Source organism: Aquarana catesbeiana, linkage group LG04 (assembly GCF_042186555.1).
Source record: "Aquarana catesbeiana isolate 2022-GZ linkage group LG04, ASM4218655v1, whole genome shotgun sequence".
Taxonomy (NCBI): domain Eukaryota; kingdom Metazoa; phylum Chordata; class Amphibia; order Anura; family Ranidae; genus Aquarana; species Aquarana catesbeiana.
The window spans coordinates 623,341,902-623,360,209 of NC_133327.1; the positions used below are offsets into that span (position 1 = coordinate 623,341,902).

Genomic DNA, 18,308 nt, shown 5'->3' on the forward strand with positions numbered 1-18,308 from the left:
TACCAGGTAATACCTGGGTTTTCAAAAGCATTTGGTGCACACAATATGGGTTTATAACACATTGTATTGCAATTCCCTTCTCATAGGCCTACCTCTCCATAGGCCATCCCCTCGCCTGTTTATCATGAATGCTGCTGCCAGACTCATCTACCTTACTACCCGCTCAGTGTCTGCTACCCCTCTCTGCCAATCCCTACATTGGCTTCTGATTGCCCAGCAAATTAAATTCAAAATACTATCAGCATCATACAAAACCATTCATAACTCTGCCCTGAGCTACATCACCAATCTTGTCTCCAAATATCACCCAAACCTTCCTCTATGCTCCTCCCAAGACCTCCTCCTCTCAAGCTCCCTTGTCTCCTCCTCCCATGCTTATCTCCAGGACTTCTCCAGAGCCTCCCTCATCCTCTGGAACTCTCTACCTCAATCTGTCCAGCTATCTCCTACTCTGGCTGCCTTTAGGCGATCCCTGAAAACTCATCTCTTCAGGGAAGCCTATTACTCGTCCAACTAATCTTTTATCACTTCCATCAGATCATCCCCTGCAGTTATAACCTTTTGTACCACTTGCTCCACCCTATTAGATTGTATTATGAGCATGGCCCTCTTAACCCTGTTGTATATTATTGTATTGTAACTGCACTGTCTCCCTTTTTAAAATGTAAAGCGCTGTGTGAACTGAGGGTGCTATATAAATCCTGTATAATAATAATAATAATAATAATAATAATAATTGTATTAAGGCTATAAGGCAATATTTTTTAAAGTGTTTATACCCAGTGTTCAGTTTTGACGGGTGTCTACAAAAAACGGAATTATCATTTTTAATTGGGCTGATCCTGAGATATGTTGTATACTGTTTCTATCATCATACCATGTAAATACATGAGGGAACAGTGACATGCAGAAGAACATTATGAATAAAACTAATGAAAGTAGAACAAGTTCTGTATATGGTGTAAAACTTGCATTTTGAACAAATTACACTTTAAAGTTTTCACATCTCAGAGTCAGCTGAATTCTGTACGAGTATTGGCATACATATTGTCCTATAATATGCTAGGGGAAAAAAAAGAAATTGTATTGTTTTGTAATAACAGAATAGTCAAGTGTCACACTGAATTTCTTTACACAGGCTACAGAATTACATCTAATCGTGTGAAGATGACATCAATGCAAAATATCCTGAGCTTGGCTGGCCCCTAGGGAAAGACAACTGCATCAACTGTCTCAGGCTGCAAAAAGTTTAAGACCAAAGCAGCATCTATGAAAGTTTTAAAGATCAGCTGTCTTCTTTTACCTGCAATAGTGTACATCTATACAGTGTATAACCCTCATTTAAGTATATTACAGCAGATCCCACAGCAATTACAATGCAGTTCAATCATTTTATGATATTTCCAAGTCTACTTGGTAAATTAATTGAATAAAAACATTTTAAAACAAACTTTAAAATTTTCAGAAAAATTCAATTCTGGGCCCCGCTGATGGCCAGTCACATGACTAGTACCAAGTCAATGGTCATGTGATCTCTGCGGTACACTGATGTTTATATAAAGCAGTGTAGGCAGATGTAATTTAGCCTCCCTGCAAAGGTCGTGCTGTTTGGCGGTCGCCCCTGCAGGGAGGGTGGAGGACAAGGGGGTAATCAGGTTCCTCCCAGGCCTCAGTAGGTGTCATCAGGGAAGCAGCTTTCCGATTGGACGCTGCTGCCCTGACTGATCTGGTGGCCATCTTTGATGTGGGCAGTGCTTATAAAAACACTGTCCCCTTCGGGTTGGCGTGCAGGGACAGATTCCCCGCTGGTTAGGGACAGTCGGATTAGCATAGGGTCAGGTTCCTATGGAGGAGGGACAGAGTAGGGACTGTCGTTGTGTCTCGAGCAGTAGCCTTCCTGATTAAGGGGCCCCATTGCCGATCTACTTTCCAGACGCCTCCACTGTCAGATGCTATTGAGTATCTACACAGTGCACCACTACTCGTTGTCCGGTTCATTGTAAGTGTTCTGGTCCAATGTGACCGAGTTTGTGGAGCTTGTAATTCTCTCTCATCATAACCATGTTGAACTATAGGCAAAACTTTTATTTCATTTTAAACAGAGTAAGGGAGGGTTATAACCCCTGTATTTTTTTTTTCTTGACATTTGTGTCCTATTGGGCAGATATCTCTTCATTTCCTGCCATAGTAAAAAAAAAAAGTGAGGGGAAATCCCTACAATCAGTTTCAAAGTGCAAGGGCCTGCCTGATTTGCCACCAATTGAATGGCTTGTTCAGGTGTGTCCTACTATTACAAAGTTTTGGCAACTCTAAAAGACACTGTACAAAAATTGTACAAATCAGATTATATAGTGTATGGCCATCTTAACCACTTGCCGACCAGGCCATAGCCGAAAAACGGCTACAGCACGATCGACTAACTCTGGGAGGGAGTACTACAACGTCCTACCAGAATCGCGCTCCTGCACACCCCCTGGGGCACACACAGGGGAATGTCCAGGACCACTAGGTCACGGAACGGAGTAAAGGGTCAATGACAGCGGCGCTTTACCATATGATTGCCCCATCTGATGATGGAGCGATCAGATGTAAACAGACCAGAGCATTTCCGGTTCAGCTCCTCCCCTCTTCTCGCACCGATTGGTACATTGTGCGAAGAGAGGAGGGAGCAGGTGCAGCAATGCTGTGGGCTGAATCTGAAGTGCCCACAGCGTTGATCTGTGCCCATCCCTGCCTCATCCATTCATCCCTGACTCATCAATGCCCAGCCGTGCTCATCCATGCTCATTCGTGCTCATCCATGCTCATTCATGCTCATCCGTGCCCAGCCTTGACCAGCCATGCTCATCCGTGCTCAGCCATGGCCATTCGTGCCCAGCCATGCTCATCCGTGCCCAGCCATGTTCATTTGTGCTCATCCTTGCCCATCCGTGCTCATCCATGCCCAACCATGCTCATCCATGCTCATCCATCCCCATCCTGCCCATCCATGGCTCATCTGTGTCCATCCGTGGCTCATTCATGCTCATCCATGCCACATCAGTGCTCATCTGTGCCACATGCATGCCACATCAGTGCTCATCCATGCCACATCAGTGCTTGTCCGTTCCACTTTTATGTCACATCCATACTCATCCATGCCACATCCATACCACTACAGTACCCATCAGTGCCACTACAGTGCCCATCAGTGTCTCACAAAAGTGTAATAGGAAGTCAAATTAGATGTGTAATTTATGCTCCTAGAACAACTGATGGAGCTCCCTACATGTTAGGCTTCTCTATGTGGCCAGGCTGTGGAAAAGTCTCACATGTGGTATTGCCATACTCAGGACGAGTAGCAGATTATATTTTGGGGTATCATTTTTGCTATGTACATGCCTTGTGTTGGAAATATCTTATACATGGACAACCATGTATAAAAAAAAATGTGTTTTCATTTTCTTTCCACATTTTCCAAAAACCTGTGAAAAAAAATTACATGTTCAAAAGACTTATTATGCCTTTTAGATTATGTGTTGGGCTGTTTGTTTACAAAATGGGGTAATTTTTTGGGCGTTTCCATTGTCCTGGTGCTCCAGGGCCTTCAAAAGTGTAAGAGATAATCAAGAAATTATGTGTCATGTATGCTCCTAGAACATCTAATGATGCTCCCTGTAGGTTGGGCCTCTGTATGTGGCCAGGCTGTGAAAAAGTCTCACACATGTGGTATCACCATACTTAGGAGGAGTAGCAGAATGTGTTTTGGGGTGTGATTTGTGGTATGCATATGCTGTGTGTGAGAAGTAACATGTTATTATGACAATTTTGTAAAAAAATAAAAAATAAAATAAAAATCTTCATTTTGCAAAGAATTATAGGAAAAAATGACAACTTAAAAAACTTACCATGCCTCTTACTAAATACCTTGGAATGTCTACTTTCCAAAAAGGGGTCATTTGGGGGGTATTTGTATTTTCCTGGCATGTTAGTGTCTCAAGAAATGAGATAGGCCGTCGGTAGATCAGGTGTGATCAGATGTGATCAATTTTCAGAGATTGGCACCATAGTTTGTAGACACTATAACTTTCACAAAGACCAAATAATATACACGGATTTGGGTTATTTTTACCAAAGATATGTAGCAGTATAAATTTTGGGCAAAATTTATGAAGAAAAATGACTAAATTTGCTAAATTTTATAACCGAAACGAAGAAAAATGCATTTTTTTTTACCAAATTTTCGTTTTTTATTTTATTAATAGCGCAAAAAATAAAATCCCCAGTGGTGATCAAATACCACCAAAAAAAAGCTCTATTTGTGTGGAAAAAAAGGACAAAAATTTCTTATGGGTACAATGTTGCATGACTAAGTAATTCAAAGTGTGAGAGCGCTGAAAGCTGAAAATTGGCCTGGTTAGGAAGGGGGTTTAAGTGCCCAGTGGGCAAATAGTTTAGATAGGATGTGCGTTACTGGCAGGATCACACGGTGAAAAAAAAGTTTAAAAAGTAAAACTATTGTATCCACCATATCTAAGGGGATCTTACACACCCCATGCTAATTCAGAGTTGTAACTCTCCAATCAACTAGGAGTATTGATGGGGTGTGTCGAACATTTGTAGAAAGCACGCTTACCACAAGGGTCCTTCTCTACAATATGCTGGCAGGGGACAGACTTTTCTACTCAGGATGTAGCTGCTTTAGAAAGGAAATTAACTGTAATACCTTGCACACCTTTTAATTTGATGCACCTGGAAAGTATTACGTTGAAAGTTAGATTTTCAACAACTGGGTTTCATAACTCCTCCAGTCAGTGAATGAAGCAACTGAACTTCACTATTAAAAAAATAACAATGAATGGGGCTCTGCTTTCATTATCTGGTGAGATGCCCCAACCCCTGCCACTTATAATTGCAGCATTAACCTCCCTGTGGGTTTTCCCGAATGTGGCTCGGGGGTTAAATTTCAGCACCATTAGCGGTAACCCCGATCCACACTCGGGATTGCATTGCAGGATCCTGGTGCAGTATACTTACCTTGTCCCCAGGATCCTGTGATGTCCCCCCGCTGTGTCCATGGGCTCTGTCCTCCGCCCAAAGCCTCTCAGTGCCAGGCTCTGTTCCCTGTGAGCGTCGCGACGCACGGGGGCGGAGCCCGGCGGCAAATTCAAAAGAGTGAAAAATCATAATACATACAGTACACTGTAATCTTACAGATTACATTACTGTATGAAATTATTTCACATCCCTTTTGTCCCCTGTGCTTTGTCCAACGTCCTGCGTGCAGATTTATATTATATATACTGTTCATTCTGCCTGGAAACTTGAGATTGTCCATAGCAACCAAAAAGTGTCCCTTTATGTCAAAAGTGGTTTTAGACCAGCTAGAAAACAACTATAGTAAATTAGAACGCTTGCAGAATTGAGAGATAGTGAATCGTGTGGAAATTAATTTTATTATTATATTATTATTTTATATAATTATTTATATTTATTTATTATATTATAATTTATGATTTTGTGTTTCAAACTTCATCATACCTGGGATATCTACTAGACTCTTGGTGGACAGATTTAAGTGTGTTATTGCTAAGAATTACAGGCCTACAATATAAAACGCCAAATTTCTATGCAAAATAATTGTACTGCTTTGAGATGCAAAAATCTGACATAATCATACCGCCAGGGAGGCTAAACTAACAGGAAATATTGTTATAGAGCTGGTACCTCTGGATGTCAGACGCCAGGAAGATTTGCTCCAAGTACAGCCAATTTCTTTGGCACGTCATCCACTCCTCCATGGTACGGGAAAAGAGGTTTAGTTTTCTGTCCCATTCATCAACAATGTTCTGAAAGACATATAAAAGGCATCAGAATACTTAATAGGAAACCTTCACTGCTTATGAAATACTAACAGCCATTCTGGTGGATATTATTTTAAGGAGAACTAAAGTCTAAAAACAAAAAACTGCTAGGAGTTTTTATTTGGCAGAAAAGACTTTGCATGTACTTCTTCTTCATGCTCTCAGCAATTTTTTTTATTATGTGTACACTCTGGGGGAGATTTACTAAAACAGGAACGTGCAAAATCTGGTGCAGCTCTGCAGAGAAACCAATCAACTTCCAGGTTTTATTAGCAACGCTTAATTGAACAAGCTGAGGTTAGAAGCTGATTGGCTACCATTCACAGCTGCACCAGATTCTGGGTGATTAAGTTTCAGAAAATCTCTCATCTGTGAGATGCTGAGAATGGAGCCGGGTGCAGCGATGATGTAGCTCAAACATCAAGCATGCACAGGAGTCACATTATCAGTGGGCTGAAGTTGCTAGATCCAAAAAAAAAGACTGGCAGAAGTCAGCAGTGGCAATGGAGTGACAAGGGGGAGTGTGGACATTGCAAATGGACATGCTTTGTATTTGAGATGCAGTTTTGATGCTTCTGAGATCTATCTGAAGTGAATTGGCTCTGAACTCCACCTGAGCTGCTGCCTTGAGCTGCTTTCGCTTTTCCACTGACTTGTGTGTAAAGAAAGAGGAGGCTCTAATATGAACAAACACTCTAATAGAATTAGCTTGCACCCAGACTGAAGAATGTGGACAATGTACTGTGAGGCAGGAACAGGGGTAGCAGAGGCAGGGGTAGCAAACAGACTGTGCTTTGTGCTTTTGTGGAACTCATAAGGCCTGCTTAGCCATATTCAAATGAGTTCTCCATTGCCAGCATTTTAAGAAAAGGGGCCATACTGTGTAAGCTGGAGGGGTAAAAGGAAGTGGTTTAGGTATGTAAGTGGGATTATGAAGTTAGGGGTTTAAAGCTGAATTCCAGGGAATAAAAAAAACTTTACATTGCAGTGGGTTTCCTGCTGCAATGTGAGGGTTAATATCAGATAAGTATCTCACTTTATTTATTATCCCATAAGAAAAACATGCAGTGGGGACCTACTGCAATTGTAAAGGTATAAAAGGAATATCTACATATCTGTCACAGCAAGATATAGTACAAGGGGGCCTCAATAAAATAATGGGGTGGAAAACTACATGGCAAATGAGGTTTAATGTAAAAAAAATGTAAAGTAATGCACTTGGGGGCTAAAAATGTGAATGCAAGTTACTCGCTAGGGGGAGAACCTCTGGGGGAATTCAGGATAGAAAAAGATCTGAGGGTCCTAGTAGAAGACAGACTGAGCAACAGCATGCAATGCCAAGCTGCAGCAAGCAAAGCTAACAGAATATTGGCATGCATAAAAAAGGAATTTACTCCAGAGATAAAACTATAATCCTGCCACTTTATAAATCTTAGGTTTGGCCACATCTGGAGTATGCTGCCCAGTTCTGGTCACCAATCTTCAGGAGGGAGGTGTGGGAACTGGAGAAAGTCCAGAGAAGGGCAACAAACTTAAAAGGACTGGAGGACCTCAGGAACGACTACAAACAAAGGAAGTTAAAGGAAATATTCACAAAGAAGGAAGTACTCCTCTTAGACAGTTGTCACCCAAACAGATGTCCTCATTAGAAGACTTTCCCTCACCCCTGTAAAAATTTTGGATTTCCCATCACCTTTCCTACCAGTAACAATGGAGACCAAGACAAACAGAGGGGGTGAATCTCTCTAATGGGGACAGAGACATAAGAAAAAACCCTGGCAAAAGGTTACAAATCTTCTAAACTCTATTCAACACTAAAAATATCCTAACTTTTTACTCTTCTTTTATAATATATTTATTGATTTATGTAGCTGTTGTTTATCCTCTTCTTCTTCCATCCTTTCAAAATATGACATTATCCTTCATTTACCTTATTACTCAACCTGAAGGCATACCATTACATAATGGCTGGCTCAATTTTTTAAAAATAGATTTAGTAAGCAATATTCAGATCCAAAAGTTGAGGGATGAAAACCATATATCACGATCACAATTTGGCACTTTCGTTTGAACATTTGAATAATTTAAGGCTGCACTGAAAAGTTGAAGTTCACAAACTTTATTTTGCATTTTTATGGACTTTAGTATCACTACTATTATTGCATACTGATTATGGTTTTGTGTTAATGATTCATTAGTATAGCACAAGGTAGCGCTCTTATTCTGATCACAATTTTATACTGATTATTGAATATACACAGATTCAGAAATCAATAATTAGACCACAGAGTTAAAAGATAAAAATAATATGTTAGTATCAAAATGTCATAATAAATACTGAATATATAACACCTTGCTGTCATAACAAAAAATTGTGCCATCTTTTCATATATGATTATTCCGTTATTTTTTATACAATGTCTAATAATTGTACCGTATTTGTTATACATTACACTTAAAAAAAAAACTATTCAAATGAAAATTTTTCTTTAGACACATTTCAAAAGTTATGCTTACTTCGCCCACCTTCCCCCACCAGCGACCTTTTTACATATTCAGGTCTGATAGGGGTCCAAACCATTTTGTGCACAGCAGAAGTTTATGTTCTCAACCTAAAAACTCATGTTTATATTTTGTGTTTGCAGCAGTGCTACTGACACCATAGGAAATTATGTTCTTATTAAAACACACGCTGAGTAGTTTCGCCCCTCTTTCACCACTTCTAATTTTGTTCATTGTTGCTCAGGCAGGCTTGCAATTCCCTAAAAACTCATATGCCGTGTTGCTATAATTATAATATAATTTTATGTTTTACATTAAAAGACTCATTAATTGTAAATGAGTCTCAAAATAGTTGCGCAGGTATAATGAACACACAGAACACTTTTCACAATTTTTGCTGTAAATGTCGTCTTTTCTGTACTGAATCATTTTGGGTTCTATAAATTTTAGAAGCCAAAACTAGACAAAAAAACATATTGTAAAGAAGACATTTAAAAAAAACCTCCACTAAAAGCTATTAAAATGAAAGTCCATAAACCGATTATCAGGTCATTTGTTCACCAGCAACTGGAAGCACAAACTCTGCACCTAAGTTCCTGAATCTCACTGATGCTTTCTCTCTGGTACATTGGGGCAGCAATTCAGACGCAATCCACACTCAGATACCCACACACTACATATGTGTGCTCTGTCAGAGATACCATAATAAATTGCCAGTCCAACCTGTGCAAATTTATCTCAGGAGAAATCTTCTGTGAAGTAACACAAATTTCATTAGTAGCTTCATTAATTAATTACAAAATGATTATATAATACAGTAATTCTCTAAGAGTACTATTGTTATGACTGCTTAGACTTCAGTCCATCAAGCAGTGCATGCAACAGAAAGATTCATGTTAGGATGTGAGGACCCCTCCATTTTTAAGATAACATTTTTCAAAGGACAACCATACCTTTCGTTCAAGTTGTCCTCTAAGGCATGATCCCACCTGTTTTCGTGCTGCCACTTGGACACCTGGAGAAATACTTACATACACCCTCAATCCAGAGATCTTCAATGTGTGGCCTTGCTTAAACAAAAAGCACTCCTTAACCTACACATGCACACAAAATCTCAACAAAATCGATTTTATCTCCATTAGGCGAAATGTATTAGAGCCAGTGAGGAAGTGGTTTTAAAAGGCGCAGAGAGCTTTAAGTGACTCTCAAAAGTTAGTATGTCCCCTGGACCTACTACTGTGCCAACCCTAGCCTTAGAGCAAACCCCAATGGTAGCCATAACTCTAAGCCAAATAATAACCCTAGTGCTATGTCTACAAACAAAGTAATATAATCGCCATGTCAACACACTCATGGTGATCACATGACTTTGTTTATCAACAAAACTACGTAACAATCAGAGCGATGGTGAAAGTTTATTTATCAATGAAGCCATGGATCATATTGTAAGCTACCATGGTTATTGATGGTTTTGTTGGTAAAAAAAGCCAAGTGATTGCGATGAGGTATGACATGGCTTTGTTGGTAAACAATAATATCTTTAAAGCCAGAGAACCTACATTTTCAGAAGTTCAGCAATGGCAGTCTATCAAATTCCCTCAGCACCCTCAACATCTCTTTCTTTTAACAAGGAAAAATAATATAAATACATTTTGGGGCTTATTATCCAAAATATCAACAGGAAAGGTTACCTTGATTGGTCCACAGTAACGAGAGCCCTTCACAGTGGTGAGAATAACCTGACTTTCCTCTAATTGAGTCATAATATCCTCTGCAGAGGCAATAATCAGGATTTCAGACAGTTCAGACTGGTGCACCGCTAGCTTAAATTCAGTTTTATTCCAGAGCGTGATAATTTTATTCAGCATCCCCTCCAAGGTGGCTTCATTTGTTGCTGTTGTGGAAATGTCAATTATTTTATCTTTATGCTGAAATATCTAAAAAAAAAAACAAAAAACGGAACAAAATCAGGAAACATAATCATAAAAAAGTTTCTTAAAAAATACATTTGGGAATAGAAAAAAATAAACAATCATACTCACCAGGAATATACAAAAAATTGAACAATCATACTCATCTAGATGGCTGCAGCAGTAATCCCAGCTGTGGTTGTCCCTCGCCGGCTGTACACCCTAAACTGAAGACCACTGCTCAGTGCTCAGTTCTCGGTATTCAGTCTGCAAAGACTGACAGTCACCGGCTCTCTGCTCTGCCCATCCAGTGCTCACTGGAGCTCTGAGCTGTGGAGGGGGCAGGAGCAGCTGACTCAGGCTCTCAGCAGCACGGTAAGAGACTGAGCCAGCTGCTGGTCTAGGCATCTTGGTGGAACTTGAGTGTAAAGCTGGGATCTTTCCAGAGCCTGTACTGGCTGAGTTACGTCAGCCAACAGTGGACTTTAGCCCACTATCTGCTGAAAACGGATCACAGGAGTGCAGAACAAAGTGCAAAAAAGCTTTGGCCATACTTCTCCTTTAAATCAGTGTTAAACCCAAAAGCAAACATGTATTATATCGCAGCTTACCAATTCTTAGATTTGATGAATGCATTAGTTTCCTTTTTTTAGGCTTTCTTTCTTCTATTTTTATCTGGTGATCCAACCAGTAAGTCTGTTGTTTTTCAACAGGAAGGTTTTTTGCAGTTACAGGGATGAGACAGAACATTTAACACTGGCAGGGACACAGTCACTTAAAATGACCAGCTTTAATTTATGTAAGACCTTTATCCCAAAAGAAAAAAGAAATGTTTGCTGTAACTGGTTATAAAGTATTAGCTGGAGTTTGGCTTTAATTTGTTAGTGTATTTAAATCTGTTAGTACTTCTAAAACTTTCCTTCCCCTCAGACTGACAATGCTGATGTCCAAATCTGCCCCCTGTGCTCCTTCATCCAGAGTGGCACCTGTGTAATACAGGAGGGGTGTAACTGGCCAGATCACCAGGTAAAAACAGAGGGAATAAAATCCTAAAATAAGATAACTGAGACAGCCACCACAACCAATGATTGGTAAGCTGCAATATATTACATTTTTGGTTTTGGGTATAAGAATTATAACAATATATATATATAAAATACTTTCACAAGGACGGTATGTGGCTGACATTTGGTATTAGTACCCTCATTTACAAAAAGGATCAAATAAACACTCTTTTGCCCAAATGGGGTCAAAATACAGACAGATCTTGCCATGAAGTAGACATACCCACATGGATAAATCCAACACGTTTTGATAATCGTCCTCAAGGGATAGAGTGACAATTATATAGAAAGTACATAATCAGCCACAAATATTAAAAACAAAGGTTCATGCTTAAACACTTCAGCCCCAGAAGAATTTACCCCCTTCCTGACCGTGTAATTTTTTGACAGATCTCTTTTCTCTCCTTCCCAGGAGTAACTACGAGTAGCCGGTGGCCATCGTGCCGCTGGTCACGCGCACAAGCTCCCACGTCACGCTGCAGGCGCGCGGGGGTGCACCCTATAGTCCTTAAAACGTCTACCGTATAGCTACAGCGATTCTCGCAGGAGTGCCATTGTGCGGTTGGCAAGCGGTTAAAGTGTTACTGAACCCACAACAGTAAAATCAGTCTGTATATGCAGTAAAGCAGGGGTCAGCAGCCTTTTTCCACTTAAGGGTCGGATTAATGTATGTGAATGCATGGAGGGCCACATTCACCTGCTAATGAATGAAGATAACTATCAGGGCTGGGCCTCTGAGCTGGCCACTCAGCTGTCGGCTAATTTCCAGCTCCTATCTCTCCACAGTGACTCACCTGTTAATGATCCTGCTCGTCAGTCCTGCCTACTTAAGCCGTCCAGTCCAGATGATCTCTGCCTTCGTCTTGGTCACATCTCTAGAGATGCTCTCCTGTGTTCCTGTTAAAGACTTGCTTGGCTGACATTCCTTCTGGCTCCCTGACGTTTTGGCTTGTCTGACTATTCGTTCCGGTTCCTTAACTCTGGCTATGTTTTGACTACGTTTACTCTGTTTACCTTTTTTATTATTATTAAACAAGTGTGATTTAACTGTACTTCTGTCTCAGTCTGATTCATGGTTTCTGACAATAACATTACACAGCCCCCACATCTCTGGCCCCCTTTACATTACACAGCCCCCACACCTCCGGCCCCTTTACATTACACATCCCTCTGCACCTCTGGACCTCTTTATATTATACAGCCCCTGAAACTCTGGACCCCTTTACATTACACTGCCCCCTGCACCTCTGGACCCCTTTATATTACACAGCCCCTGCACCCCTGGACTCCTTTACATTACACAGCCCCCGCACCTCTGGACCCCTTTACATTACACAGCCCCCATACCTCTGGACCCCTCTACATTACATAGCCCCCGCACCTTTGGACCCCTTTACATTACAAAGCCTCCCCTGCACATCACACAGCCCCCCTGCATATTACACAGCCCCCCCTCCCCCCAAGCTGTGTAAGAACGGAAGGATGGGGCGCTTTGAATTTTTTTCTTCTTATTTATTTTATTTTTTTTATTTTTACCAAGTCCACTTGTAAAAAAAATTCTGATCTCTTTTATTGCTGACAGAAGGAATGTAAACATCCCTTGTGACGGTAATAGGCAGTGACAGGTACTCTTTATGCAGAGATCTGAGGTCTATAAGACCTGAAATGCCTCCTGTGCACTTAAAAGCATTCAAAACACCAAGTTTGGCTGTTTTGAATACTGTCATTTTTAAAAATTTGGTGCCTTTACGTCTTCTCCAAAGCACCCCCCCCCCATGTTGAGGGCATGTGGCCTGGTATGGTTTGGGGGGGGGAAGACCCCCACGCCATTTTTTTCACTTTTTTCTATTGCGGGGAAGCCCGTTGACAGCTGATGACTTATCCATTTGTTAGGGACAAAGTGGCCTGCTTCCCGTCCCACTCCCTAACAACTAGCTATTCACTGTGCCCTGATTAAGCAAAGCTTTGCCCAATCAGGGCTTGGAATGCACTTTTCAGAACGCAGTGCATTGTGGGGCGCTTAGCGGGTGAACATCCCGCCGTGCAACCCGCCAATTCCGGTGTTCGCCGATTGGGCAAACAAGCACCGATTGGGGTGGAGGAACTTGGCTGGTCTGCACAGAGTCCTGACCTCAACCCGATAGAACACCTTTGGGATGAATTAGAGCGGAGACTGCGAGCCAAGCCTTCCCATCCAACATCAGTGCCTGACCTCACAAATGCGCTTCTGGAAGAATGGTCAAACATTCCCATAGACACACTCCTAAACCTTGTGTACAGCTTTCCCAGAAGAGTTGAAGCTGTTATAGCTGCAAAGGGTAGGCCAACACAATATTGAACCCTACAGACTAAGACTGGGATGCCATTAAAGTTCATGTGTGTGTAAAGGCAGGTGTCCCAATACTTTTGACAATATAGTAGATCTAGTATAAGTATAATATGAAATCCTTAGTCCTGTTGAGTGGAAAACCACTGTGTGTTTGTCTAGCATAGCTTGAATGAAAGAATTCATCTGCAGGTCACAGAAGGTTTTATGGCCCAAGGCAGCACAGCTTTTAAATCCAGATCTAGTTTGTCAAAAAAAAAAAATTATATATATGTATATATATATATATATATATATATATATATATGTATATATATATATATATATATATATATATATATATATACACACATACATATAATATATATATATATATATATATATATATATATATATATATATATATATATATATATATATATATATATATATATTTCAAATCTAAACTGCTGTCAGCTTTTTTTATTGCTCAAATATTTTTGCATGTTTTCTTATGTAATGATTGTCAAGATTATGCTAACTGGCACATACAAAACGGAAATCTCTCATTTTGATGCATGTTAATGGATATATAGACAGTTTATCCACCAAGCAGGAAATTAGCAATTAGCGAATTAATTCTGTGGCAAACTGTATAAACAGCAAGATAATGAGAACTTCTACATTTTTTATTATTAATATCATTTATTTCCTCAGGGAAGGATTATCTCAGCTCAAGGGGCATTGCAGTCCAGGTACATAATTCCATAATTGTATTTTCTAAAAATCTCAGAGTTGGAACACTTTTTGCTAAAACAATTTAGTTAGATTACACTTACTCTAAATTCCAGAAGATTTCCCAAGGTGAAATTCTTGTCTCTCGTAATCATTCGACCAATAGTGAAATGTATGGCATCCCAATGTCGAGCTTGGAGACACGGATTCCTTAGTGCCACCACAATGGGTAAACTTTGTTTAAAGTTCAAGATGGATTGCTTCAGACTGGTCACGACATCATTGGGCGGTAATCCTAAAAAGAGGTCAAAGATTGGTTTCAGCTGGTTTTAGAAGGAATTTGGCTCCAACATATCGTACTTTTCAAGGTAAGAACATACAAGAGCTGTGATGATAAGTGAATGTAAACCCATGCAGTAAAATCTATTGTAAGCTTTCCTGTTCAAAAATTTTTGGAGGGGATTTTGAGTACAGCATAAAATCTCTTGAAAGCTTTAACATATTATTGTAATTTCAAAATTCATCCATTTTTATAGCTGCAGTTTTCAATAAAATAATACCTAGCAACCCTGCCATGAAAGTCTTTGTAGAGGTGCTTCTTTTTATAAGATGTCAATGCTCTGTCCCTGTCTCCTAATTGCCAGCCTGTCACAAACACCCCTGATGGAGACTAAAGCCAAGTACAAAGCAGTTGAATTTCGGTAGAAATCGGCTGGTTCAATAAAAACTGTAAGACACTCGGGCTGTGTGTATGGCAGCCAGTCCGACTGAAGCCGGCTGTTCAGCTGGCTTCTGTCGGACCAGTATGCTGGAAAACCACCAGTCGCCTGGCTCCCAATCAGCGCTCTCAGCCAATAGCTGAGAGCACTGACTGAAGTGTTCTGGCAAGGGGGCCGTCACCCTGTCAGAACACAATAGAACAGCAGGGGAGATTGCTGTACTAACGTTGTATTGTTAGTACAGCAGCCCCGACCACTGTACTAACTAGTGGTGTGTACTAGGCTTAAAAGTGGCCATGGTGACAAAAACTGGTTAGACATGATCCATTGTTGTCACCATCGGGAAACCTGCCCTAAGAAAGCAATACAGTTATCGCTGGATTGTAAATACAGGAAAAATTTGCAGGAGTTCAGCAGCACTGAGATACAACAAAGAATTAAAAAAAGAGTAAAAACAAGTATTTTATTTAAAAAAATTACACTTCTTGGATATACACAGGGGCTTTAGCCAACTAAATGTCATTTAATAAGGGTTTACATGTATGTTTACATGGATGTTTTACATATAACAGTGGTGTAACAATGGGTCCGTCTTTGCATAGAGACAACAAGTCACATCCAAGTCGCACCCATCCAAAGTTGTGTTAAAGTTGCGTCAAAGTTGCACTCCAAAGTCGTGCAAATTTGGAGTAGTACAAGTGTAAATGGAGACCTAAAGTGAACACGTTCCCCATTTTAAACTTTTACAAGTCCTGCTCAAAGATACCCTGTCAGGGAACAAATAATGTAAATAAAGGTGCCCTGCAAAAGACACTGCAAACTCACCCCTCTGGCAGTCTGTGTCTCCTACCTTTCCACTGTGTCAATGCTGCAATCTCTGCCTGTTCTTATCTTCAACATTTGACACTTCTGCCCCGTACAGGCGATCGTAAATTCAGGCAGCAAAAGACCGATGAGACCTTTTGGTCGGAAAATGCAACCGTGTGTATGCTCCATCAGACTTTTGCTGGCGGAATTCCAGCCAGCAAAAGATTGAGAGCATGTTCTCTATTTTTCGGTTGGAAAAAGTTCCGATTGGAAATTCCGATTGTCTGTACCAATTCCGATGCGCAAAATTCCTACGCATGCTCGGAAACAATTCGATTCATGCTCGGAAGCATTGAACTTAATTTTCTCGGCTCGTCGTAGTGTTGTACGTCACTGTGTTCTTGACGGTCGAAAGTTCTGCGAACTTTTGTGTGACCGTGTGTATGCAAGGCAAACTTGAGCGGAATTCCGTTGGAAAAACCATCCAAGATTTTTCCGACGGAAATTCTGCTCGTGTGTACGCGGCATTCCAGAAGTGGAGAAACCTTGTTAAATGGTTCCATTTTTAGACCCCTATGTCATTTCAAAATACAGATTCTGCACAGACTGAGGGGAGGTAGGACACAGGAGGCTGCAAGAGAGAGAAAAATATATAAAGGGGATACTAAAGGTAAATAGGCGGATCAATTTGCAAGGAAAATTGCAATTTTCAAGGGGATTTGTCTCAGAGCTTGGTGAATGTGATAAAGTTTCAGTTTGCAAACAATACACCATCACATGCAAGGGAAAAAAAAAAGAATTTATGCTTGCACATGTTTGGATAATGGACATCTGCAGAGCTTCACCTCATTCATTAAGCTGTGGGGCAAATTCCCTAGCAAACTGCAACTTCCCTCGCAAAATGATCAGCCTAATAAATAAATGATTACTCCCCCCCAAATGTTACAGCTGTCTTCATAACCCACAATGTATATAAGATAATAAAAATTTATATACAGTGATGTAGCACCACACCACTATATCCAGTTCTTTTTAAATCAACAGCCTATTTGCCTTTAGTAAATCAACTCCAGTGTCTTCTTATTCATTGCACCTTTATTTGCAATATATTTAAATTCACTTTAAGACATGTCACCTTGTCCATGCAGGGCAAATTGAAAGTGTCTCTGGAATGGGCATCCCTCAACCCCTTGATACTCATTTTTACTCTTGAATGTCCTTTTTGGTTGTGTTGACAAATACAATACTCCCTTAGTCAAGTGACAGTATTTAGAGCCAATTGCTAGGCCCTGGTACCATCACACGGGAGAAGATCACAAATTCCCGCATTCCCAAAACTGCTTGGTATCAATTCTTGTTGACTGTGGAGGAGCTGTGCGGAAGTATCGATAAGCTGAGAATAAGGGGGTCAGGGGGCCATTTGCAGAGATATTGTCACTGCCCGTTTGGTCAAAGTGTCAGTGTCCTTTTAACGGCAGACAGCACAAGATGGCTCCTATAACCTTTGTTAGGAGGGAAAGCCTCCTTCAAACCCCTCTGTGATTTATTTCATTTTGGTACTGTGACATTGGAATTTTGTCAACTTTGACTGTTATGCTAGCCAAATAAGCAGTGCTTTAAGAGTATTTAAAACTTGCAAACAATAATGACAAACTACCTTTTTCAAGCATAAACAACGTGTGGCTGAAACGATTGACATCTCGCTGTATTATGTCCACATTGAGACTTTCGAATGAGGTGAGTCTCCACTCTGCTGACAGTCTTGCCCATTCTTCTTTGGCTTCCCAAAGGAGCTTCCTCAAACTCAAATCAGACTCAACCTCGGCAAGCTCGCCATTGACCATCTGGGTGGTGATGGCATCTCCAGAGCTCTTCTGTGATAGCAACACATCCAATAACTTTGCCTTCATCTGAGTGATTGAACTGCCAAACCGCTCCTGGTATGAGGAGTAACATTGGGCCTTGTTGGCGATAACCTCAAACTCCTCCAACAAGTTGACAATTACTTCTTTGGCTTCCGGAGGGAAAGTGTCAACTTCTAGAAGTATTGGGTTCCTTACCTACCAATATAAACTGATGTTAAATCCACAACAATAGTGGGGGTATCATTGTCAGTTACAACCATGTGTACAAACTTCTGTGTTAACATACAGTGCCTTGAAAAAGTATTCATACCCTTTGAAATTTTCCACATTTTGTCATGTTACAACCAAAAACGTAAATGTATTTTATTGGTATTTTATGTGACAAAGTGGCACATAATTGTGAAGTGGAAGTAAAATGATAAATGGTTTTCAAAATGTTGTACAAATAAATATGTGAAAAGTGGGGCGTGCATTTGTATTCAGCCCCCCTTACTCTGATACCCTTAGATAAAATCTAGTGGAACCAATTGCCATCCGAAGTCACATAATTAGTAAATA

At 40.4% G+C, this 18,308-nt stretch overlaps 1 protein-coding gene across 1 annotated transcript in view; it reads right to left on the reverse strand.

Annotated features, from left to right (window-relative positions):
* Window positions 1-18,308, reverse strand: part of DNAH14 (dynein axonemal heavy chain 14) — a 415,539-nt gene that overhangs the window by 260,250 nt on the left and 136,981 nt on the right. Inside the window, 4 exon segments of the mRNA XM_073628322.1 lie at window positions 5,707-5,828; window positions 10,037-10,282; window positions 14,464-14,654; window positions 17,543-17,945. Of these exon segments, the coding sequence (XP_073484423.1) occupies window positions 5,707-5,828; window positions 10,037-10,282; window positions 14,464-14,654; window positions 17,543-17,945 (962 nt within the window).